At 28.4% G+C, this 26787-nt stretch overlaps 3 protein-coding genes across 3 annotated transcripts; 1 reads left to right on the plus strand and 2 right to left on the minus strand.

Moving 5' to 3' along the window:
* Window positions 1–3752: 3752 nt before the first annotated feature.
* On the minus strand, window positions 3753–7085 carry LOC8273531 (phospho-2-dehydro-3-deoxyheptonate aldolase 2, chloroplastic). The gene is made up of 5 exons (XM_002531630.4): window positions 6434–7085; window positions 5919–6196; window positions 5543–5819; window positions 5129–5374; window positions 3753–4478 (listed from the first exon to the last, which is right to left on the minus strand). Exons 1-5 carry the CDS (start codon window positions 6968–6970, stop codon window positions 4215–4217), a joined length of 1602 nt encoding a protein of 533 aa, XP_002531676.2. The 5' UTR covers window positions 6971–7085; the 3' UTR covers window positions 3753–4214.
* A 14381-nt stretch (window positions 7086–21466) lies between these two features.
* On the plus strand, window positions 21467–24466 carry LOC8281255. Its single transcript, XM_048376994.1, has 3 exons — window positions 21467–22324; window positions 23317–23427; window positions 23984–24466. Exons 1-3 carry the CDS (start codon window positions 21689–21691, stop codon window positions 24176–24178), a joined length of 942 nt encoding a protein of 313 aa, XP_048232951.1. The 5' UTR covers window positions 21467–21688; the 3' UTR covers window positions 24179–24466.
* Window positions 24467–24539: 73 nt separating this feature from the next.
* On the minus strand, window positions 24540–26306 carry LOC8281240 (UDP-glycosyltransferase 87A1). The gene is made up of 2 exons (XM_015727643.3): window positions 25626–26306; window positions 24540–25488 (listed from the first exon to the last, which is right to left on the minus strand). The coding sequence occupies exons 1-2, from the start codon at window positions 26119–26121 to the stop codon at window positions 24602–24604; spliced, it is 1383 nt and encodes a 460-aa protein (XP_015583129.2). The 5' UTR covers window positions 26122–26306; the 3' UTR covers window positions 24540–24601.
* Between the last annotated feature and the right edge of the window lie 481 nt (window positions 26307–26787).

The raw sequence follows: 26787 nt of genomic DNA on the forward strand, positions 1-26787 counted from the left end.
TTCTTTTTTATAGCGTTTGTTGGCATCCACTCCAGGAAATATAACACTTTCATTTTACTTCTAGCCAGTGCGAATAATTGCATAAAGTAATTAAAATCCGACGTAACATGATATGTGTAAATATGAAATTAAGGAAAATTAATGATTAATTGCTAAGACTTTAAAAGTTTTAATGCCATGAGTTTTCAATTATAATATAACATTGTAGATGCAGAAATATTGAATATTATGAAAAAAAAAAAAAAAAGAACTGCAAAGACATATCTAACATGACAGTAAATACATTGGTTTGTCACAAAAATAAATGGAAAAACAACATAATTGAAGGTAAACTATAATATAACTAAAAATAAATTAAAAATGAATAATTTGAAATAAAAATGTTGATTTGTTGTAAAAATGAATAAAAAAAAATAAAAAATAACATATTAGAAAGTAAACTATAGCATGACATAAAATAAATTAAAACTACTAATTTATTGTGAAAATAAATAAAAAGTATTAAATTATTGCAAAAGTAAACCAAAAAATAACATATTTAAAGTTAAATTATAGCATAACAAAAAATAAACTAAAATCTGTATATTTTAAAATAAAAAATATTGATTTGTAGCAAAAGATAAATTAAACATAAACACAAAAAATAGAAGAATAATAAAAACCAAACATACAATACATATGGCATGCAATATGACATGGCATTTGATAATATATTATTCCATCATCTAATGCAAATGACATAATAAAAGGATACATGACATGCGTGCAAATGTCACACTTAAAGAAATGTAACACATGATATGCACGTAAAAGTAGAGATTTTTTCTCTTTTTCTTTTGTCTTCTACCATTTTCCATTTTCTATTTTTTATTTTCCTATTTATTTTTTAAGAAATTTCTTCTGTTTTTTTTCTTCAATTATATCTCTATTATATTTTTAAAAGAAAAATAAAGATTCGTTCTCCTTTTTAGCTTGAAATATGACTCATTCTACAATTTCTTTCACTTATAGAAATGTCACATATAGTATGTATGCAGAGAAAAATATTTTTTCTCATTTTTTTGTTTACCACACATTACCAATCACTAACAATTTAATTAATTTTTCTCTATTCTTCAATACATTTTAAGGTTATTCAATTCTTTGTTCTACTTTTCTTCAATTGATGTTTGATTTCTATCGAATATTTTTTTCTAGCTACTAATTATAAAACTATTAAATGTTTATTAATTTATGCTTTTTAAATTTGTAACGAATGTCATTGTTTAAATGTTCAATATTGATTGTTTATTAATTTTATTTTGCTAAACAAGTATTTGTACTAAAATATAAATATTTGTAGTATAATTTTAGCTTGATATTCTTTTTATTATTTGTAATAACGATTTATATTATATATATGTTATATATGTCTGTTTAAATCAACTAATGAATATGGTGTTCATTAATAATAATATTCATTAATAAACTAATTAATATTATGTTTATAAATAATGAATGTTTATGTCAATCATAAAAATATTTCAATATCCATCATAAGAATATTAAATTTAACTTTTCTAAAGAATTAATATCATTTTTATCTGAAAATAATTTCATAGTGATATGAGGAATAGATATAAAGTTATAACTACTAAATTAACAAGAATACATTAATGAACATGCATATCATAAATGATGAATATGATTCACTAAAATAATAAACATCTAAATATTGACAGAATAAATAATGACTAGTGTTACAATAAACAATAAATATTATCCCTATAAATAATGAATACCGGTGTCTAACACTTTTAGTTATGAAATTATCAATTACATATAGTTAAAATTCTTATTTTTCAAATGTATTCACTTATATTGAAATTTTTTAATACATGAAGAATTTCTAAATTTTTTTATTATATTAGTTTTAATAAATAACTTATTTTGTCATTTTTTAAAAATATTTCAATTTTCAATTTTTACAAAGTATGGCTAATTGAAAAGATTAAAAAATGTGTTATTATGCTAGTTTTTAAATTTTATTTACCTATGATATGAATTTTCTTAATTATATACTAAATTTACTTAATATATAATTTTTGGCATAATTTTAATTTTATAATTAATTTTATCATAATTTTTCTTTAAAAAAGCCTAATAAAGAGAAGCATGGATGTTGTACCCGCACAAATGGCTTGGCTCCTTGGACCATAAAGCAAAGTGGTCCGAGGACCAGATATAAATTGCAAAGCACATTCACATAATTTATTTTGTGCCTGAGATAAAATAATAATAATAATAAAAACCATCCTACAAACTTAGAAGACAGAAAAGGGAAAAGAGTATTTGGCTAAATTATGAGCAACATAATTAAAACGACAAGAGGCTAAATGAAACACAATAATTAGAAAACACAAAGGCTAGCGCGAGCACCCGAAGGATTACGAGCCGCTTGAATAACTCCCCAGGCATCCCCTTCGAAGATCAAACAATCCCAACCCAAAGTGCTAGCTCAAACCATACTGTCTTTAAGTGCCAAAGTTTCTAAGGTGAAAGGATGGCAAATCCCCTGGTTAAATTTCGGGTGTTGAGCAAGAAAGGAACCAGAAGCATCTGACGCAACAAACCCCCCAATACCACAGCCACATGGGGGAGAAGAGCAAGCAGCATCAAAGTTAATGCTAATGCAAAATAAAGTTATATTTGTGGGACCAGAAGTTAATGTCTTCCTTCAAATGGCAAGAAAACAGTTCATTTAGCCAAAGTACTAACTAATGCCAGGTTTGATTAGGTGCAGACGTTTGGTAGATGTTTGCTGCCTCCATTGATAAAATGTTTTGGTTTTGTTCCAAGAAACATTGATATATATAATAATATTCATATGAGGCAAGAGTAGTAAGAGCTAATGGCAGAGTTAGTTCCATTTTATGTTATTCAATTTGCTCCACTTCAATTGGCTAGAGTTCCAATCTTGAGGCACTCTTAATTTTGCTGTCAAATTATGGAAGTAAACTCAGTATGGTGCAAGCCATTAACCAGTAAACAAAAAAAGGAACCGCTAAATATATATATTTATGCTTCTAAATTTATATTAATTAATCGGTTTAACACTTTGATTAACAATTTAATCTACACTTGAATTTTATTTTCTTTATATTTAAACATTTCTAATTTTCAATTTAATTTAACAATTAAACTTTATTTTTTGGTAATATTTAAATATTTTTATGCAATACTTGGGGACGTATCGAATGTATCAGAATCGATTATTAGAATGTTAAATGGACTAAAAGATCAAAATCCTACAGCATAAATATGCATTTGACCAAAAAGAAACTAAGGAGAAAAGCAATGTACTTATGTGACTGCTCTGCTTTTGTACATATGCTAGGAATAGGAAAAATGTAGCTGGATTGTGATTTTACTTAATTTCATTTTCTTCCTCGTTGTTTACAGGTAATAAAAATGAAGCTCTCTAAAAGTGAAAGAGATTGAAAAGGAGAAAGAAGAAGAAAAAATAAAAGATAAGTAAAATTAGGAAGGGAGAATTACATAGAAACTTTCTATAAGGTTTGTTTAACAGGTCAATTCAGTGTCATTTTGGCCATTCTGTTGTGTTACATGTGGGAGAAGAGCTAAGAAAATATCTATGGAAGTATGTAATTGACTGGAAGAAAGTAGCAGGAAAGTTGTTATAGCCTTGAATTCAATTACTTTTGAATAATAACTATTAAGTTTAAAAAGGACAGACAAAATGGACACACATCTCATCATCCATTCTGAAAGCAACAATGGACTTGGTTTTATTTCTTTCCTTGAAACTTCCCAAACAGTAACTTAATCAAACTTCAATGCTAGATAATACATAAACTTTAATCACCAGTTTACTTAAAACAACAAATAAGATTCTGTAAAGCTGATATCCAGCACCTTGCTTCTGCAGCTTCCACTCAAGAGGACACCATACCAGCCGTTTTTTAACGAAACAGTCCTTTCACAGCTAAAATCATATTAAAGAAAGGATGCAAGACATTCTTTGCAAAACTAGGCTTCAAGTCGGCAGATTCCAGGGTTGCTATCGATCGTAGGAAAGAATTGCTGGGCTGATGTGGAGATGAGGGATGGCTACAACACAAACATCGGGATAGGATACATAACAAACTTATTCACTACCAAATACACTGACTGATGACCAATAAGGAATAAAACAAGACTTGGAGGAGAGCTGCCTACAGGCTCAAGGAAAGCAGGCGTTGGGTTCCGATCCTTCTTTTTCTTAGTCGCTCAGCAATGATAAATGCCAGCTCAAGAGACTGAGAAGCATTGAGCCTAGGGTCACAATGTGTGTGATAGCGTGAACCCAAGTCATCAAAAGTAACTGTCCTAGATCCGCCAATGCACTCAGTCACGTTCTGGCCAGTCATCTCTAGGTGAATTCCTCCTGGGTGGCTTCCTTCTTGTTCATGGACATCAAAGAACGCTCTAACCTCAGCCTGCAACCAATTATAGTATTATGAGCATAAGTTAAAGGAGAACAGAGTACAATGAGCAAAAGAAGTTACTATACTTCTTTAATTTCGATTAATGGTTTTCTCACGACATTTTCCTGGGCAAGGGGGAGATGTATGCCTCCAGGATCATTTGAGCACATCTTACTATTATAAGTTCAATTATTGAACATTTCAACTCAGCTTGTTTCTTTAGAAGATGACCGATATTGACAAAGATACCTCACATTCCAAAAGCTACTGGTTGGAGATACAACTATTAAGCAATTTACTTGCCACTTGATGATTATATATATATATATATATATATATATATGTCTTCCTACTCAAAAACTATCTCATAGAATTGTCCCTGTCTTACTGATTCACCTAGTAATGATTTTAAATTGATAGCACGATTTAGTGTCATGAAATGAGGAAAATTGTGAGTGTCAGTTATTGGAGTATTGAGAATGCAAATTTTATTTTTAAAAAAAAGCCATGAAAATGATGCAATTACTCGTCTTTAGTCAGTTAATTTCAATGAACTTTTTGTTGCATTTCTTATCATCAACCTACACTAAGGTATATCGTGCCACTTAATTATTCCTGATATAATTCAAAATGTAGTCAAAGACAACCCAAAAGAATTTTACCAAAATCGCATCAAAGGGACGTGTTTTTAGTCCACAAGGAGCCTTAATTGTGTTCCCGTGCATTGGATCACAGACCCATGTCACAATCTGTCCAGCCCTGCGCACTGCTCTGATCAAGTGGGGAAGCTTGACTCTCATATTCTCAGCACCCATTCTACAAATGATTGTTATCCTTCCAGGCTTGTTGTTAGGGTTCAGAATTTCAATGAGTTTAACCAGCTCATTTGGATCCATTTTGTTGCTCACCTGCATCACAAGTTGAACTTTCAGCGACTAATTTATGTTGGCACAGACACATTACTAAGTCACAACAGCTTAGGCATGAAGTTCAATGAATACAACAAAATGGCAATTTCTCTCATTATAGCAACGGTAGTGACACCAATCATTCTTATAAAAATCGCACCAAATTACCTTGATACCGAGGGGATTAGAAATTCCTCTAAGGAACTCCATATGTGCACCATCCAGCTGACGGGTACGCTCTCCACACCAGAGCATGTGGGCAGAGCAATCATAGTACAGGCCAGAAGTGGAATCCAGCCTTGTAAGAGCTTGCTCATAGGGTAAATGCAAGCATTCATGGGATGTCCAGAATTCAGTAGTTGTCATAACAGGGTGTTCCACTGTGAGTCCGGTGGCAGCCATGAATCCTAAGGCCTCGTCAACCCGGTGTGCCAGTTCTTGGTACCTATCAAACAAATTATGAGCATTAACAGTGTTAAGGATGTAAAACATCAAACAGATCAATGCAGCTATGACTCTAAACGAAAAGTTTCAGTTTGCATACCTGTCTCCTTGCTCACTGTGCTCAGCGAAATCAAGGTTCCATTGTGTTACCCTCTGCATAGCAGCATACCCTCCAGTGGCAAAGGCCCTGAGAAGATTCAAAGTAGCTGCAGACTGGCAATAAGCTCTTATCAACCTCTCTGGGTCTGGAATTCTTGATTTCTCATCAAAAGCATCTCCATTAATATTATCCCCTTTGTAGCTGGGCAACTTCACTCCATTCTTCTCCTCAAATGGGTCTGATCTAGGCTTTGCAAATTGACCTGCCATTCTCCCCACCTAAAAATAACCAACCAACCAACCACAAAATCATCAATGGACCAAATCAAATAACACTTGAAACGTTGAAACTTCAAAATCAAGAATCTAAACTCATTATTGACTACAACATAGTACAACCAAAAAAACCCACAGTTCAAAACTACTCAATTTAAATTAAACTACAATATAAAATATGAAACTTTAAAAATAATCATGAAAAAGAAATTTCAAACTCTTTCAGAAGAGAACACTAACCTTAACAACAGGCATTTGACCACCAAACATAAGAACAACACCCATCTGAAGAAGAATTCTAAAGGTGTCCCTAATATTATTAGCACTAAATTCCTTAAAACTCTCAGCACAATCACCGCCTTGCAACAAAAAAGCATTCCCCATAGCAGCATCAGCAAGCTTCTCTTCTAAACTTCTCGCTTCCCCAGCAAAGACAATTGGAGGAAAAGCCTCAATTGTCTTTAAAACATTCTCAAGTTTATCAGCATCGGGATATTCCGGAAGCTGCAATGCTTTCTTTGTCTTCCAGCTATCCACTGTCCATTTCCCGGTACCGGGAGCCGCCACAGGAGGAGAAGAAGGGGTGGTCTTGACAGAGACAGTGCTGTTCTTGGTGGGTTCAGCTGCATGGACGGCTGTGATTGAAGGGAGGGATCTGGGTTTGCTGTTGCCGGGAAGAAGGGAGAATGATGACTGGTGATGCTGCTGGTTGGGATTAAAGACAGTGCGGGGGTTGTTGGCATAAAGAGACTTTGAGGAGAGAGTTGAGAGAGCCATTGCTGGTTTTGGTTTGGGTCTTGTTTCTCACTCTAAGTCGTTAAAAAGAAAATTGAAGAGAGAGAAAATGGAGGAGAGGGATGTGTTTGTTGCAAATTGTGGAAGAATTAGAAGGGGGTTTTATAGGGGTTTAATAATAATAATAATAATAAGTCCTGCAGTCTTAGTAAAAGAAAGATAAGAGTGTGTTTGGTTGAGTTCAATAGTCAAAGGAGGAAGGCAGGTTGTTATATCCCATTACAACACACGGCAAAAGGGTATTTTCGTAAAATAGCATATTATATGTATAAAAAATTTACATCGGCCTCTCGTTGCGTGGAACTGCCCTCCCCTCCTTTCTAGTTCGGATTTGGCATTTTACTAAGAAAACTATTTGATGTGACAATCCGATTAAAATATTAATTTTACTTCTTCTTTCAAAAAAATCAATTAGGCAGTATTTTTAATTCGCTTTCAAATATTTTGGTCCTGGTCGATTTCTTTCCTTTATTATAATAATAATAAAATAATTAATTAGTTCTGAGATATTAATAAAATAATAATAACATGAAAATTACATATTAATAAAAATAAAAATTTAATAATATAGTAGAATATATTATTTAATTTTATCAGCGATGTAAATACTATTTTTTTATATATGAACTATAATTCAAATATTCTTTTAATGGGAATATATTAAAATATAGTTAGAAAAATCTAATTAAAGGAAAAATAAAAGAAAAAAATTTACTAATTAAGAATGAATTAGATCCAACTATAAAATCTGAATATATTATTATATTTTTATTTAATTATAAATTACTCAAAATATATCATTTAATTAATAATATAATATATATACATACGAGAAAAGTGTGTCATTTTTAAAATAAAATAAATTTACTTATATGTACTAAAAAGGATAAAAAGAATTTTGATATCTTTAATTTGAACCTTTCCAAGAGGTTTTAACTCTAAAAAAGGCATTAAAAAGGAAATGGAAACTAGCTATGAAATAAAACAATATAAAACCAAAAATTAAAAGAAATAAATAAATCTCCTTTGTCTTTTACTTTTTCGACTGGAAATAAATCTCCTTTGTCCAAACCAATGACTTCGCTAAGAACAGGGAAACAATCCAGTTAGACTTAATTGGCATTTATATATTTAATTTAATTTGATTTAACTCTTTTACCAAATTAATTTTATTCGTTTATAATATAAAAATTCCAGTTGGGCTAAACTAACCAAATTTTTTATTTATTAACAAAAATTATCTTAATATATTAATTTTAAATTAAACTTTATGTTTTGATTTCTTCAATTTATATATATATATATATTAAAAAAAAGCGAAGTCCACATGGGAGAGGGGTATTATGGTAAAAAATGAAAGGCAGAGATTTTATTATTAGTGATAAGGCACCTACCGATGGCTCCACTTATATTTCGTTACCTACCAAATTGGGGCCTAAGCAAATGTCACATTCCTAAAGATAATAATGTTAATAGTCCTTTTTCAACACTTTTTAGTTGATAATTAGTTCGTAATTAAGCATAACCATCAGCATTATGGTGGTAATTTGGAACTATTACCTAAGTAATATTTAGTAACAATATAATTTTTTAATCTCATAATAATATTTTTCTGGATGTTTTATTTTAAATAACACTATTAAAATTTTTATTTATTTATTGGAGGGCCAACAGATCATGGACTACATGCTCTTGTCATACAGAAAGGAGGAGTGGCAATCCCCTTGCATCCGGCATAAAGACGAAAACTCATATAGTGCAGAGGAAAGGATTCGAACTCAAGACTCTCAAATGCTTTTGTCATTTGAACTAGGCCTCAATTACACAACACTATTAAGGTAGTATTTGGTTCAGAAATTTTGTACAGCTGATAATTATTTTTAACCGAATAATTATATTAAAACATTTAATAAATACTTAAGAATCGGTAAATAATAGTTGATTTTATATCAATTAATTTTGATTATTTTAGCTTTATTTTAGAAATTTTTGTTATTAGTTGATAGTTGATTTAATTTTTTTATTTATTTAGATAATATTATTATTAATAATAACTTGTTTTAAATTGATATCACATAATTAATTTCTTATAATTTATAATAAATAATAATTATTTTAAAATTTTATTTAATAATTAAATAATTATGATATTTAAAATTAAAAATTTTATTGGTGGAATTTAAACTTTAATTCTTAAGTTTAAAATAATTTTTGTAAGTATTTTTTATAATAATTATAATTGAGCTAAACAAAACTAACTATGATATTTTTAATTCCTATAAATTATTTTTACTAATTTAAATTATTAAAAATAGTATAATAAATTAAATATATGTAAAATTAAATTACATCTTTAATAGTAATTTAACATATTAACAACAACCGCTAATAAAATTTTACCAAATAGTTTAATTTATCAACTAAACTAAAAATGCCTTAAATAGTAAAAATATATTTTTATTAACTTCAAAGTTAATTGAGTTTTTATACTTTATTTTATTTTATTTTATTATAAACATAATTTCTTTTATAGTTCTTACCAAAGGAAATGTAGATAAAAAAAATATTAAGAGTGCTTTTATAGAGTGTTGGTTATAACAGGAATATAAAAATGTGAAAGAAAAAAGCAGTTTTTCATTTTATAATTAAAACTATAAATTATAATTTTATGAAATAATTTTTTATAATAAAAATTTTCCATATATAAAAAATCAATTGGAGATACTTCAATGACCTTCTTGTAATGTTATTTTGATATTACATTAAAAGATTTCTTCTCAATCCTCCAATGTGAATAATTGATGAACTTTAAAAATATACTCACTAGAAGATATAATACGAATGCATAAATATATAGAAGAGCACAAACATATCGTTTAGTTGTTCAAAAGCTATGGTATTCATAAGTTATCCTACTGAATTTTATTCCAAATATATAATCTTTTTAACACTTTATTTAGGAGCTTAACCTTTTCCAGTGGAATAGTCTTCTAATATGGCATTAAAATGTTTATGATCGTAAAGCCATTCCTATTTTATTAATTAAATAATAATAGTGATGTTTCATAAAATAAAATAAATTATTTTATTTATATTTTATACTCTAGACATTCACGTGTCGCAATTCACGTTTAACGTTCGATAAATATATATATATATATATGTAAAATAAAGAAAAGAATTATTTTTAGTAATTTAAATATTAGAGTGAAAATGATTATTTTAACATAATGTATACTAGGATTAAAAGGGGAATATTTATGCAAGTTGCATCTCTAGTAACATATTCATCTCCTCAAGGATTTTCTAAGAGTTTCAGCAAAATGAGCCTTGTGCGGTATACATGCACTTGGTCATAGGAAACAAGTGGCAATAAATTGTGACCTTTTTTCTTTTATTTTCTCGAATAAAAAATGCCAAGAATTTGCATAACCACAAAGCTTATGCTTCTTCAACCTTTACAATGGCCGAAGGGTTATGATCTAGGGTCTATATTATTTCATGAATTTTCATAAAATCATAGCATAAAAATTCTCGTTTTCATTGTGAATTTTATACATCCGCGATTGTTACTATCTATGACGTGAGCTGACTGTGAAAAGAAAAATTAATTTGTATTTGATTTTTATTTTTCTTCATAACATTAAAACATCTATATCTCACTATATTTGGATGTATCGGAAGAAACGATATAAATATTAAAAATATTTAAATAATATAAATTAAAATGCAGCTAAATATTAAAATAAATAAATATCAAAAATTGAGATGTCTAAATATGTCTTTAGCAAATAATACACGTGTATGAAATGCTTTTATCCGTGCTTAGAATATGTGAACCAGGTTTTTAAGTTTCAATAATGGCACAAAACCAATAATGAAGAACAAGATGGATGATGGACGCAAGCTTTTCCATGATGTGTGGATGCGTAGCACAAGCAGGACAAAGAGAGAGATAGTGTGGTGCCAAAAGTGTCATTCTTAAATCACTACTTCTTTTGCCGGGCATGTAGGATTCCATGTTCTTTCACATTGCATCATACCGACCATGCAAGCAAACAAGCATTGCTTACATTAAATTTTATGTTTTAATTATCATCACTAATGTTTGTAATCTTTAACTTTTGTTTGGCTATTTCCAGTATCGTTAGATTAATATAATATATAAGTTATTATTTTATTACTAAAATATAAATCACTCAAAATATATGTTGGTACAATTATTAAAGATAATTAAGAATTTCCTATAATGTGGTAGGAGTAAAGAAAATATGCAAAATTACTTTAAAAGAAGCCATATCAATTAGATTATTATTAAATATTCTTATAAAATTATATTATTTTAAGAAAATTATTAATTAATATATTAATCATATTTATATAAATTAATATTTAAAATACGATTTATATATAATTTTTTTAAACAGTAAATTATTTTTTAACTAGCAAATAAGTTATTTACTGTTCTGATGACCAATGTAGATTTCCATGCTAATTTTTGAGTTCCAAAAAGTAGAGTTCCCTAGAATTTTTAGAAGCCATCACCCCTTATTCCGCTATATGTAAATTAAATTCATAATTAAAGTTCTTAACAAACATTTAAAATCTATTATTATTATTATTTTAGATTATTTATAATTTCACACAGAAAAAGAAAAACTAATTTTTCCATAGAATTAATTTAGAGCTAAAATATTTACGGATGTTTTAAACAGCCATTAGAATGAAGTGCCAGCAGACACCAGAGATCGACCAGTTGAAGGGCCCAAACAACAATGTGACTTTCTGGTTGTTCATGTCCAACTAAATTTCAACAACTGTCGTATTTATATTAAGGTATCTCTTTGGACCTACGGGAACATCTCTCTTCTCAAATCTCAATTATTCATTGCTTCCATGGACCAACATTAACCATGCATCCCATGTGACTTTACTAGTTTTTCTGGTATTTTGAGATATAATTTAAAAAAAAAAAAAAAAAAACAAGACGACTTTATATAAGAGATTTTTTAACTCTCAAAGTGGGAGTGTTTCATTTCCTTTTTTTTTTTTTTTTTTACATTCAGAGATGTGAGATTGTAAGATGTATTTATATTTAAGATTTGATTGTTTTCCTCATCTTTCAATCCTACTTTTTTGGTCTAGTTAGTCAATTTTTATTATTTCTTGTCCAAAATTATAAATGTATTACCCAAGTATGTGAATTTTAAACTTTTCTATACATTTTATTTTATTTATTTTATTGTCTAACTTATTGTTATCGTAAATAAGTTTTCTGTCATTAAAAATTTTAATATATATACACTACTCTACAATCTCTAAATAAATTCTAGATATATATATATATATACTAAAAAAATCTTTAATATATTGTTGATAGAGTTTCGCTTTAATAAAAAATAGCTAGCAGGAGAAAACAAACAGTTCAATTATTTTTTATTACTTGAAAATTTGTTTTCATAGTTTATCAGTCAAGATTTGATTCTCATAATTAGTAATTAAGAATTAATTCATAGATATATAAACAAGTAGGGAAGGTACACTCTTAGATTCATTTGAGAAATTTAACTATAGAAGATTTTCGTATGTATTTATTAATTTTAAATAAAAAATATATATTAATGATTCAATATCAAAACATAAAATACTCATACATACATATTACTTTTGTATTAATTAAAATGTATTGACTAAATCTAAATAAAAGGTGAAATTCAATATTTTTTAAGTTTTGTTTTTAAATTGGAACTTACTCACCAAAAAAACCAAGAAGAGAAGACGTACAAAAGGGCTGCCAGCGTTATGCATGCATAAACACACTTCAAATACAGCAAAGTGTAATAAATTTATCCTTTTTAATATAAAAGAAAGAGTGATTTTAATCATATAACTAGCGAGCGATAAGATTTTTAATAAATTAATAAAAATAAGAAACGTGCTTGCCACGTTTTTTTATTAAGATTATGTATTTCTTGGAGAGCATGTGTAACCAACAAACAATCCCCATGAATTGCAAGCAACAAAGAAAATTAGGGTTGGAAATGTAGAATGCAGATGGTGTCATTATATTGGGTCTTTAACAAGATTTCAAATATCTTTCCATCGTACAATAATATATTTCTTTTATTTCCGTTTCGATCTACCTTTCAAGGATTTGATTGTCCGCCAAAGTGCGGTGGCATTTCATACCTTAATGTCATTAATACGATAGTAAGGTACAATTACATATTTTAGTCTATCAATTAAATTCTGCTTTATTTTACACCTAAATCTGTTTTGCCACGACCCCAGTTGACTTTTGGCTAACATTCTTCTACCATTTAGATATTGACGCAGTCGAATTGCTTAATGATTGCCTTGCTTTTATCAACATTGTCCCTTTGAAAGTAATTGGTTTTCTTTACTAATCATTTTAACGGAAATTATATGGTTATTTTATTTTAAAATAAGGTAATCATATTTTATTTTAATTCATTAACAAAATAATAATAACTGATTTTTGTTTATATATTTTTTTTAAAAAATTTAGTGCCCTTTAATTATAGATTACTAATTAAAATAAAATTTACTAAAATAACATAACCTAGTTTTAAAAATTTATACACTTTTAAAATGTACGAAAAATCAGTTTTAATTTGTAAAAAGTATGAAGATCATTTTTTATAATTTAGTAATATATTTCATAATTACAAAAGATTTAATATTTCTCGTAAATCTATAATTTTTTCATAAATCATTAAATCTCACAAAACTAATCATTTTTTCGTAATATCATTCATTTTTTGATAACTAGTAATATTTACGAAACTTAGTATAATTTATAAAAAATATAAAGAGGATTGTCATTTTTTACAATTTAGCAATATATTTTGCGAATACGAAAAATTTAATATTATTCATAAATTATTAAATTTCATAAGACTAATCATTTTTTCGTAACATCATTTTTTTTTTTTTGCAACTAGTAACACTTATAAAGAATTAGTATAATTTGCGAAAAAATATGAAGAGGATTGTTATTTTTCGTAATTTTGGCAATATATTTTACAACTATAAAAAAGTTAATATTTTTCTAAATTTGTCAATTTTTCATAAATCATTAAATCTCGTAAAAGTAATCATTTTTTCATAATATTATTTACATTTTTGCAACTAGTAACACTAACAAAAAATTAGTATAATTTACGAAAAAAAATGAAGATGATTGTTATTTTTCGTAATTTAGCAATGTATTCCACGCTACAAAAATTTTTAGTTTTTTTGTAAATTTATTAGTTTTTTCATAAATCATTAAATTTTATAAAAGTAATTACTTTTTCACAACTAGTAGCACTTATAAAAAAACTAATATAATTTGCAAAGAAATATAAAAAGGATTGTCATTTTTATAATTTAGCAATATATTTCGCAATTATGAAAAGGTTTAATATTTTTTGTAGATTTATTAATTTTTTTCTAAATTATTAAAATTCACAAAAGTGATTATTTTTTCGTAATATCATTTATTTTTTTTCACAATTAGTAATACTTATGAAGAAGTAGTATAATTTGTGAAAAAGTATGAAGAGAATTGTTATAATTTAGCAATATATTTTATAATTGCTAAAAAATTAGTATTTTCATAAATTTATCAATCTTTTCGTAAATCATTAAAATTCATAAAAGTAATTATTTTTTCGTAATATAATTTATTTCCTTGCAATTAATAACACTTATGAAAGATCAGTATAATTTGCAAAAACATATAAAAAGGATAATCATTTTTCGTAATTTAGCAATATATTTCACGATTTCAAAAAAAATAGTATTTTTCGTAAATTTATCAATTTCTTATAAAATATTAAATTTCTCAAAAGTAATCATTTTTTTATAATATCATTTATTTTTCCGCAACTAATAACACTTGTTGTAGTGAAAATAAAATATAGAGAATTCAATAGATTGCCGGTCATCTTTGTTTATAATATTTCATGGATAAAATTTAAGCAAATTAAAAATCAATGGCGAAAATCACCTTATTTTAAAGAAACCTTAAAAGTAATTGGTTTTGTTTACTAATTTTAAAGAAACTAATATTGACGGTAATAATCTCTTATAGCATAATTAAGGTTTCGAGTTCGAATCTTAAATATGCAATTGTGTTAAAAATTTTAATATAGTCATTAATCATCCATGAGGATCTTGCATGACACATTTTAAATTAATTCTAGATATATGTAAAAAAAATTAATATATATATATGATTATTTAGTGAGAATAAATTAAAGCATTAAAATGTTTAATATATAATCTATTTAGAATAATAATAGAATAATGAATAAAGTTGAAATAAAAAATAATAATAATTGAGTTGTATAACAATATTTTATTGAAGTGGAACGCAATGTACAAATCAACGTTTTCATCTATGCTTTTAAGTAAATAAATAAATGAGATCCCACTTTCACTAGGAGTTTTAATAGAAAAATCAACTCTGACAAAGTTAGTTAGCTTAAGTTGATTCCTAATTTCTATTTTCTAATACAAAACTAATAAAAAAATAAAATAAAAGGATATTAACTTTAACTTTGCAATTGCAAGGGTACGCAACACCAACAAAGAGGACATGGACATGGACATATCCATTAGGCATTAGATCGTGTGTATGCCATTTTATTAGAAGCTTTGGACATATAATTGTCGGAAGCAATTAGAAGAACAGCATTTTGAGATTCAGTTACAGATTACAGTGAATATGTTCGGCACCATTTTGGGTAGGTCAGCAAAAATTATATTTGAAAATTAAAAAACAAATTTATGATTGTACATGGATCTGAATTTTAATCACTTTATTATTTAACTACAAATATTATTTTTAATCATTTACCTATACATATTATTATTTTATTATATGTTTTCAACTTATTTTATGAATATTCAAGTACCATATATTATTAATTTGAAAAAATACATTTTTAAGTCCTTAATCTTTTCAATTTTGTTTTATTAAATCTTGTGATTTTTATTCTATTTCATTGAGCTCTTCTACTTTTAATTTTATCATATGGAAGACTTAAGGATTCTTAACTAAAATAAAAATAAAAGTAAAAAAGATTAATATAACAAATTTAAATCTAATGAAATATATATAAAAAGTATAAATAAACGCTTAATAAAATAAATAAAATTTCAAAAACTTAATAACAAAACAAAAAAATTTTAAAGGCTGAATATTGAATTTTGCCACCTAGTTTTACCTACTTCACATACTTTATACATCTCTACATCCTAATCACATGGTACCTCTTTTGGCTGTTTGGTCATCTTTATTTCACTCTTGTTGCATATAACCATTTATTAATCTAATATATATTCTTTTAATCCTTAGACATTAATCAAGGACACTAACCTTCACTATAACCATTTATATGTTCGCATGCATTGCAGTTGTCATGAAAAATATAGGGAATAGACGACGACAAATAACTTTACTTCGAAATTGCTTTTATACTTATATTAATTGCTTATAGTTTTTTTATATTAAGAATATTCTATTAATAAAGATTAATAATTACATTTTAATATAAAAGATAAAAAATTAAATATTAAAAAATACATATAAAATGATTTTCTTTTAATATTTATCAATAGTATTGACGACGAAATAAATTACAACTCTGCGGAAAAAATACTCCACTCAGTAATATAAAATTATGTATGAATTTTATAGATATTTTTTAACGAGTACAATTGTTAATTTCGAATTAATTTCTTTCTTTCTTTTCACTACTCCTATAAATGGATAACTTAACACTCCATAATAGAGAACTATAAAACTCTAAAAAACTAAATTCAAAATAAAGACCGGTCATTGTATTATTTTATTTAAAAAATAAAATAAATTTATCTTTATCACAATCAATATAAATTCTCACTGACATAAACATATTTATAAGTTATTAGTTAATCATTTTCAAATCGAATTCAAGTTTGATATCCTCAAAATACACATGCCAGAAATATAATTTGCTTGTTTAAATTTAATATTTAAGTTACAATAGTTAATAATTGAATAAAAAAATCTAGCAACAAAACAATAGGCATTTTCTGGTGTTGGGATTAATCAATCAAAGGTTTTATGTCATTTAAATATATATGAAGTTTAATATCAGTTAGGTTACTTGATTTGGATTCAGTAGAAATGCAATAACTAGAAAGGTAACAACTCATACTGCTAATAACTTATAAAAGGGGTGTCCAAGCAAAACCCTTTTTTGTTTTGTTTATTTGCCAAAAAGAGTTGATTAATGTTGATATTTTTTATTTATTTATAAATAACAAAATAAAAACTTGAATTTAAAATTTTACTCAAACATTTACTATCAGATTAAATTGTGTGTCTAACTACTATACAAAGGAATCATTTTCACAAATTATTCATGTGCTATTTAATTATTTCATATGACAAAAGAGAAATGAAAAATAGGCCACCTTTCACACCTAAACCATTTTAATATATGGCAGCCTTAGCTCACAGTCTTGGATATAACCATTAACAAGCACCACCAGCTCCAACTCCTCTTCCACAATCACAACCAACTATCACACACTAATACTAATGCTATAACCCTTCTTTCGGACAAAGCATAAAAAGCCAACCAAAATGCACCTTGTCCTGGGTCCTCTATGTATGTGGTCCTGCCTCCTTTTGGCCTTGCCATTTTCGTGCGTCATATAACTACTAAATGTGATTATTACATGCCCCTTGTGCGCACTCCTTTTTTTTTTTTTTTTTAATTACATCGAAAGCAATAGTGAATTCCTTTAAATTCTAGTAACTCCAATCTCAAAAGACAGTAACAATGTATGAGTTTGGTGGATAATTATTTGTGTGCCTAATTTAACTCTTAATAAGAAATTTGATTTTGAAAAAAAAAAAGAAAAGACCTAGTGGCTGCAATTAAACTAAAGTAACTTTTTCTTATCTTTTCTTATTTATTTGTAATGTTTATAACTTAAGAAAATTATTATATTAATAGTTGAGTTTTTTTATTTGTTTAATTTTTCTAAATTAAAGTTACATTAAGTTATCTAAGAAAAGAAATAATATTAATGGTTAAATCTTTGTATTTGTTTAATTCTTCTCATAATAATTTTAGTACGATGAATATCAAAAAAACAAAAGTAAAAAACTAAGTTTTTGTTTTGTATAAAATTATTCAATATCATTTTATTTATAGATTTTAATATTTTTATGGATACTTTTTTTAAATGGCTTTTGATGATAATCTTATATTTTTATGAATATTATATTTGTCTTTCATATGATGTTGAATTTCTATTCACACATATTCATATGTGATAAATTATAGTTTCATTAAATATAAATTATAGGTCCACTGATAGTACGATATATGTTCATTGAGAATCTACTGTTAAATATAGTTATAAGCAACATGCTCATTAAATATTGATTATACATTCATCAAATATAAAGTTTAGATTTATCATTTATAAACTGTAAATTCATTGATTAACATATGAATCTGTTTTTTAATTTATGAGTTTTTGAACTATAATTTATAAATTTTAGGTGTACATGCAATGAACCTATAATTTATAATTTATGAATTTTTATTTTTAACATGTAAATTTGTAGTTTTTTTAATGAATTTCTAAATTATAATATATGAATCTCGAATATATGTACGTGTAGTTTATAATTTATGAACTTATTATTTTTAATTTATAAATATGTAATTTTTATAAATTTTTATATTATATGAATCTCATATATATATATATATATATATATATAATGAATCTATAGTTTTTAATTTATGAATTTATTATTTTCAACTATGAATCTGTAATTTTTTTGTATACATGTCTAGACTTTAATATACCTTAGGTATACATGTGATGAACCTATAATTTATAATCTATGAACTTATTGTTTTTAACTTACAAACACATAGCTTTATGATTGATATTTATTGTTTTTGCCAATGAATTTGTGTTTATAATTCATAAGTGTGTTTTATAATTTATAATTATGAGTATGTGATTATTAATATTAATATTTTATTATTATTACTAAATTATTAAAAACTAAAGAATTATTAAGTGATGATAAAAAATAAATTTAAGTTTTATAAAATAAAACATATTGTAATTTAAAATATAAATATTTATCAAAATCTGATTTAATTTTTAGTTTTATAAAAATTTAACTCGTTAATAAAGCTTCGTGATATATAAAATTTAATTTTAATATATATGATGTTTTTATTATAAAATATTAGCATATTATTAAAATAAATTTAGTGTTATAATATAAAAATCATAAAATTACTGAAAATATAAAACTATAATAACTAAAATTATTAATAATATAATGGAAACAAAGAAATAAGACATGGTAATAGAAAAAGAATTATTATTTATCCTAAGACAACTTTTAGTATATAAAGTAAAAGGAAAATTATTACGCACGTCTTTCGCGCGGTCGATACACCAAAATTTATGGACTCATGTCCGCGACATAACAATTGGATGATTGCATTTCCAATTATCCAACCGTTTTATTGAGATGACTTGTAAATAAACTTAATATTACTATCTTACATATATTATATACTATTTATCCCTTTAAATTTATTTTTTTTAATTTTTTGATTTTTTAATTTTATATTATATAGACATTTAGTCAAAACTTTCGTAAAACAATTGTTTAAATAAGTTTAATTATATACTATTTATTTCTTAATTTTTGATGTAATTTACAAATTACTTTTTATATTTTATTTATTGCATTAAAATCTTCTTACATTGTAAAATTCAATATAGTTAAAGAACTAAATAGATAAAAAAATATAATTTGATCCTTAAACACTTGATTAAAGTTACAATTTTAGTATAATAAAATTAATAATAAAGATAATATTTATTTTATTTTGATAATCCAAAGTTAAATTATATGAGTTTTCAATATTTTACTAAACATAAGTACTTTTTAAATATAGATAATAATACAAGAATTAAATTATGATAAAATTTAGAGCAAGTAAATGGACATTAGTTAATATTTTTATCCAAATGCTAAATTTATATTTTCTAACATAAAATTTTATCTTAATTTGATAAAAAAATATAATTTTAGACAAGTTTGATACTTAATAATTAATTTAATGATTAAATTGAAATTAATTTTATTAATTAACCGTCTCGACTTTAGATAAAAAAGATAATATTTAATTTTATAAAAATTCAAAATATAATATATATATATATATATATATTACCAAAAATCAGAAAATAAATAATATAAAACCAAACCTAATTTATGATTGTATAACAGAAATACGATGGAATGACTTTTTAGTACAGAAGTATAAAATAAAATGATGAAAAAGTATAATTCTTAAATATTAAGAGGTACTTTTATGCAGGACAAACATTAATTACCTCTAAATTGAATGATTCAATGGAATTATTCTATCTTAGGCTTTGAGGAAAGGGAAAAAAGAAAAGAAAAGATAAAAGGCCTAATCCGGTGGTGAGAAAATGAAGGGTTTCCCAAAAGCTTTGAAGTAAGAAACTATGGGCTGTGAAGCTAAAAGCTTAAAAAGGTCAGTCCAATTTGGTATCGGCGTCGGATTTCTAACTCTAGCCCAACATAAAAGAACCCATATTATCCAATCTTTCAACTAGTAGAATCGAAGAAGATACTTTTTGGGCGTAGATTACATAATGGTGAAAATTCACTATTTTTGAACTACTTTAGCTAAGCCTCAGGCATGGCTTAATTCTTATTTAGATCTTTCCTATTTACTCTCCGGTTACTACTTTGTTGTAACTTATTCAAATCTTATTCTACTACTCTTTCCTCTCCAGAGGTTGTCTAAACATTTACTTTTACCTCACTCAAGCGAATGAAAGACCGAGGAATTACTCTCTTAATTTTGTTTTATTATGTCTTTTCTTTTGTTTTCTTAGTTATTTGATGTTGTATAACAATTGTAACACATAATAAATATTATTCAAACAAAGATATAAAATTTATCAACCGAGCCCAATCCATATTAAGCAACAAAGAGTAATTATTTATCAAGTTTTGAGTTTAAATTAGTCAATAACTAGTTGCTATAATATTTTCTTTTTATCTTTTTTTATTAATTTATACTGATTAAAGTTTTAATTCAAAATTTAACAATTTGAGAATCAAAATTGAATAATTCTGGAAAATGATTTCGGAATTAATTAAGTCACGTAATTAGTTATTTTTTTTAATTAGTTTAATAATGACACTTGAAATTTAGTTTAATTGACAAAAGCAATTACTTTTAAGAGATAGATCTATTTGTGCATTAGGTGAGATTATACTCTTATAATGGTACGCCACAGTGATTATTTTAAAATAAAAATTGATGTGTTGCTTATTTAAAAAATTAGTTATTTAGTTATTGCTGTTTGTAGATCATGTTAGCATGTCACAGCTTTCTTAAACTAACATACGCAGATAGGCCCAAAGCGCGCCAACCATTGAAGTCATCGCCATTCCTTCCTCCTCCTGCTTCTTCTTCTTCTTCTTCTTCCCTTACGGCTTTATCAAACCAAACCTCTCATCATGCTCTTCCTGTCTACGAAACGACAACAGCTCTAATCAAATCAGCAAATAACCTAATCAAAACAACACAGCAACACCAAAATTAAAAAAAAATGTCATTTATCTTCTCAACTTCACCTTCTCGCATCACCTTCTACTACTTGAAGAACCCTAATATCTCTCCCCCTCCTTCCCAACCAATAATTTCCTGCCACATCAGAACACCCTCACATTTCGGTAATTTCCGCTATAATCTCCAAAAGAAGCCTCAGAATTTCACTCTCAGAGCATACCAATCAGATGAAACACTATATATACAACAGCAACAACAACATCAACAAAACGATTACGATTTCAATCTCGATTCTTTTCTCTCAATTACGGAGTTCCTATGTTTTATGTCATCAGCGATTATTACGGTTAGTTATGCGGTGAATTGTACGGTTATAAGCTCGAAAAAGACGGTGTTAGGATTAGTAGGAAGTAATAAAGCGGTGGCTTGGGGATTGGTGGTGATGGTGAGTGGAATGGCGATTGGTGCGTGGATTAGGAGAAGGCAGTGGCTTAGGGTTTGTAAAGTAACGGTTAGGGAAGGTAGAGAAAGTGTTAATTTAGTCGAGAGGATTGAGAAATTAGAGGAGGATTTAAAGAGTTCCGCCACCATTATTAAAGTGTTGTCTAGACAGCTTGAGAAATTAGGGATTCGATTTCGGGTTACTAGGAGATCTTTGAAAGATCCCATTGCTGAGGTATTTTCTCGTCTTTTTTTTTTTTTCTATTAAGTTTTTGAAAATCTACTAATTTTCCTGAAACTGAATCGGTTATATTAGTTTAGAGCCCGAGTTTGGAATGCTGAGCCATTGTTGCCGGAACTCCTGACATCACCTTTATTTTATTAGTATTAGTAGCCTACTGAAGTGAAGTACCAAAGGCGCGCTCAATTCAATTTAATTCAAGTAGAATTCTGTTAAAATGAATGTGTTTGCTATAGTCCTTAGGATTGAAAGCAAGAACATGGCATCTATGAAAGCTCAACTTTTTTCAATTGATGAATCTTCTAATCATTTAATTTTTTGTTGTTGGCATGTACACATTGATCCGTTACAAAGGTCACGTTATCAGTTCTAGGAGAAACTTCGTTTTAATTTAGGGCACATTCTTAATCAACCAGCTGTTTGCTTTCCAAACTGGCTGTCTTTTGTTAAGACTCTCTTTTCTTCTTGTTTCCTGCGCATCTTTTTTTTCTCTCTTTCTTCTGTTTTCAATCTGTTAGTTGTAGCATCTTGGTTGCATTCCTTATATGAAAATCATTGTCTAATAATTTGTCGTTGCATATATGCCACTTTCTGCTAGCATATAGAGAATATTTTTTGTGCACAATTTATTTCTTTCATGTACCTCTCCCTATTATATTTCTGTCTTAGTAACTCTAATAATTGCTCACTTTGTCATTGAACTCCAGTGAGCAAACTGCAGAGAACATTTGTCCCTCAATTATAAATTTGTAGTACATCTTTTGGATAGATGTTCTAATTTTTTAGTTAGGATGCTTATTGATACAATGCATAAGTTGATATCCTTGGGAGCATTAACTGGAATGGGCTAAAATAAGGAAGACAGAATTATGATATTTGTAATTATTGCTGATCAGTGATTATCTACAAGTTTTCCGCACTCAACTAACTCATTTTGCAAGATGTCAATTTTTGTTAATTTGTTTCTGTGTCTATCTGAACTGAAGACTGCAGCTTTGGCACAAAAGAACTCTGAGGCCACTCGGGCACTAGCAATGCAGGAAGATATCCTCGAAAAGGAGCTTGGTGAAATTCAGAAGGTCTTGTTAGCAATGCAGGTAAATTCAACTGAATAGTTTGATTGTGCCAATGGGCTCTCTGCACTATAGGTACTTGAAGGATTTTGTTTTTGATAGTCAACTAGTATGAGACTGTTCTCTACTGGTACCAGACATGTGGAGGTCTAGATAATTCTCATAGGTGTCTGTTGTCGTTTCATGTATGCTCAGCTAGATGTCTACTTGATTTCAGGTTAAGAAATTTTATATATAAGAACCTGTCATCTGTGTTGATTAATGGGTAGAAAAGTCAGTAGGTTAGATTGTATTTGCTAAATTTGAATTCAAGATTGGTCTTTGAAAGGCTAATTGAAATCACTTCAGGTGTCATTTCAAAATATAGTGAAGAAACCGATAGTGTATTTTCACCAAAGAAGCAAATGAAAAGGAATATTCTGCATGGAATACCAGCACAGCTAGTAAAACTAAGTTGTCGTTGCATTTGCTGCCATCTTTTATTAGTGAATTTCTTATATGCAAATTGTTTGAAGAATCTTAAGTACATATGGAGCTAAAATTCAGTTGTTTAATTTCTCACACTGAATGTTTTCTGTAGGAGCAACAACAAAAACAACTGGAGCTGATTCTTGCAGTTGGAAAGAGTGGGAAGTTATGGGAAAGCAGACAGGAACCCAGCCAACAGCAAGACGTGTCAGAAACATCTGATTCGGTCAAGGGAGCTAAAAAGATGGAAACCCAAGAAACTCAGGCTTCAGCTGCAAGCAAGGGCACCAACAATGACAGACCCTAAAAGTTTTGAAAATTAAACATTCATGGGATTCTTCTGTTCTTTTCACCACATAAGGTCAATTTGCTTGACCCTTCTCTCCACATGGCAGGTGGGCTCTGTTGGCACCAGTACAGATTTTATAACATGGTCTGTTGATTAATCATCCAGGAAAACTTCCCCAGTTCTTGATCTGATCTGCCATTGGTGCTTGTGAAATGAAAACAGCATCGATGATTTTTGTAACTTTTGAGGTTGTATTTCATGCTCATTTTTCCAGTGTTAATATAGTTGAAAATATCTCATGTCCCATCCAATGCTTTAGAATGACATGAGCCGGCGTGCGCGCCCAAACAGAGATGTATATTCGAGCCAGTGTCCAAACAGAGATGAAGAGTAATGATATGTAGGCAAACTTACATTCCAAAAAAAATAGAGTGAAACAGGTTACACGCAGATCTCTTGCAAAATATTCCCAATAAATGCATCAGTATTTTTCACAGACGATCCCCCTTCAGCAATAGCTAGGTGACAGATACTCTTCAGTTGTTTGGCTCTCCTGCTCATTCCTTTTCTTTCACTGCTTTCCAAATCCATAAATTGTTGGACAAGTTGAGAAATTTCTTCTCTGATCACTAAATGTTCTTCCCTCATTTCTTCCTGAACTTTCCAACCAATTCTCCATTCGTCCACAATTTGCCTGCTGTTTGAATGTTGATCCAAAAATAGAGGGAAAGTAAGCATTGGCACGCCTGCGAATATCGCTTCTAGAGTAGAATTCCACCCACAATGTGTCCAAAACCCCCCAACAGAAGGATGGCACAACACCTTCAATTGATCACACCAGGGCAGTACTAGTCCCTTATCACTGCATATCTCCTTCAACCTGTAAGCTTCTTCACGGGCCACCCACAAGTACCGCACACTGCAATCTTGAAGGCCAGCAACCATTTCATCCATTTGGGTTCTTGAAACAGAGAGGAAACTTCCCAATGAGATGTACAGAACGGAACCTTCAGGTTGGCAGTCCAGCCATTTTTGATAGTCAGGACTGTTATGACTGTAATTGGCTCCAGAGGAACTGGCTTCCAGTTGTAAATAAGGTATAGCAGGGCCAATGGAATAGACAGGAAATGGAAAAGTTGCTTTAAGAGTGTCTATGGCTTTGGCTTCAAGCTCATATACAGAGGTGAACAGAAGATACCGTGCTTTATGCACCTTTGAAATGCATTCCAGAGCAAGCTGCAAGACTCTTAAATCATTCCTACGGAAGATTGCTCGAAGCTCTGCCAAATTTGATGAAGAGATCCCTGGGATGTTTTCTGCAGTTTCGACTAAATGGAAGCAACATAACATGATTGAATTACTGCATTTTTGCACTTGCAAATGCTAACTAGTATCAAAACATTTACTACATTATCCGGAATTATGCCAACAGAACAAATATTTTCCTGAAATATCTTAATCTTACCTAGTAAATCAATAGGGGAATCCTGATTTTGTGCGAAGAGATGAAAATGATGCAGGATTGAGAAGAACGTTGCTGGCATAGTCCAAAGAGCAGCCACTGGAATATTCCTCCTATTCCCCAAGTCAATAGCGCACCGCAGTTCAATGTCACCAATTATAGCAGTCACAGGTGGTTCAAGGTGATCAAGAAGCTGCTCAAAAGGAGCTTCCATCTTTGTCATAACAGCTTCATAATATCCAGGAAAATCAAGAGCCCTGTCACGCTCTGATGGAAGGACATTAGGCACAGTGGCGATGCGTATAGCATCAGGTTTTGGATGAGTGCTAATGTAGGCAAGCCATTCTTCAGTGATAATAAAGGTAATGAGAATATCAGGTTTTCTTGAAACTAATAACTTGCAGAAATTTATCATGGGGTTGATGTGGCCTCTACCAGGATAAGGCATAGCCACCACATGGAAAACTCTTCTCGATTCTAAGTCAACTAGATCTACCATCTTTCTCAAGAAACTGGCTGAAAAGGTTATCTTGATGATTGATATTGTTCGTGCGCACCGCCTGAGCTTTAAGAGCTAAAAGGGAGTTTTTCAGGCTGGTGTTGACTTTATTGTTGGGAGAATGTACGTTTTTACCCCTAATATTTGCCTCCGATCAAAATAGGCCCCCTCGTATTATTTTAGGTAACCTCAAAAAAAGTATTTTAAGGTTATATTGGCCCTCTTCTAAGGATGAGTAAGCTGAGTTAATAGAATCGTCATCAACTCATCTGCGTGGCATGTGTTGAAACGAATGAAGTGAGCCACTTAATGAATATGTCAGTTAAAATTCTAAAGAACAAATCCCTTTTAGTTATCTCTCTTCTCTTTCCACTTTTATTCACTTTTGATGATCCCTTTCCTTCATTTTTCTGTGGGTCACCAATTCCTCTTTTATTCATCATCAAAACATATATACATAAATACTGAGTAATAAATTCAGTCCTTATTGATATATAACAATGACAATTAGAGTAAAAAGTTACGAAACACAGATCCAAAAGCAATTGATGGAGTTGAAGAAAAAAAGGGTTGATTTCAATAATTTCCTACTATTTTTTCTGTCATAAAATATATTCATTTATTGTGTCATAAAATATATTCATTCATTGTAAACTGCATGTGTCA

This window comes from Ricinus communis, chromosome 7, assembly GCF_019578655.1.
Source record: "Ricinus communis isolate WT05 ecotype wild-type chromosome 7, ASM1957865v1, whole genome shotgun sequence".
NCBI classification, from domain to species: domain Eukaryota; kingdom Viridiplantae; phylum Streptophyta; class Magnoliopsida; order Malpighiales; family Euphorbiaceae; genus Ricinus; species Ricinus communis.

Excerpts from the sequence above, each read along its gene's own strand:
- LOC8273531 (XM_002531630.4), bottom strand. The coding sequence starts at position 6,970 with ATGGCTCTCTCAACTCTCTCCTCAAAGTCTCTTTATGCCAACAACCCC. Across the intron at positions 5,375-5,542 it reads CTAATCCCCTCGGTATCAAG|GTGAGCAACAAAATGGATCC; the intron begins GTAATTTGGTGC and ends CTTGTGATGCAG. Across the intron at positions 4,479-5,128 it reads GTCCCTTTGATGCGATTTTG|GCTGAGGTTAGAGCGTTCTT; the intron begins GTAAAATTCTTT and ends AATTGGTTGCAG.
- LOC8281240 (XM_015727643.3), bottom strand. The coding sequence starts at position 26,121 with ATGGTAGATCTAGTTGACTTAGAATCGAGAAGAGTTTTCCATGTGGTG. Across the intron at positions 25,489-25,625 it reads TTCCCCTATTGATTTACTAG|TCGAAACTGCAGAAAACATC; the intron begins GTAAGATTAAGA and ends GCTTCCATTTAG.
- LOC8281255 (XM_048376994.1), top strand. The coding sequence starts at position 21,689 with ATGTCATTTATCTTCTCAACTTCACCTTCTCGCATCACCTTCTACTAC. Across the intron at positions 22,325-23,316 it reads TGAAAGATCCCATTGCTGAG|ACTGCAGCTTTGGCACAAAA; the intron begins GTATTTTCTCGT and ends TCTGAACTGAAG. Across the intron at positions 23,428-23,983 it reads AGGTCTTGTTAGCAATGCAG|GAGCAACAACAAAAACAACT; the intron begins GTAAATTCAACT and ends TGTTTTCTGTAG.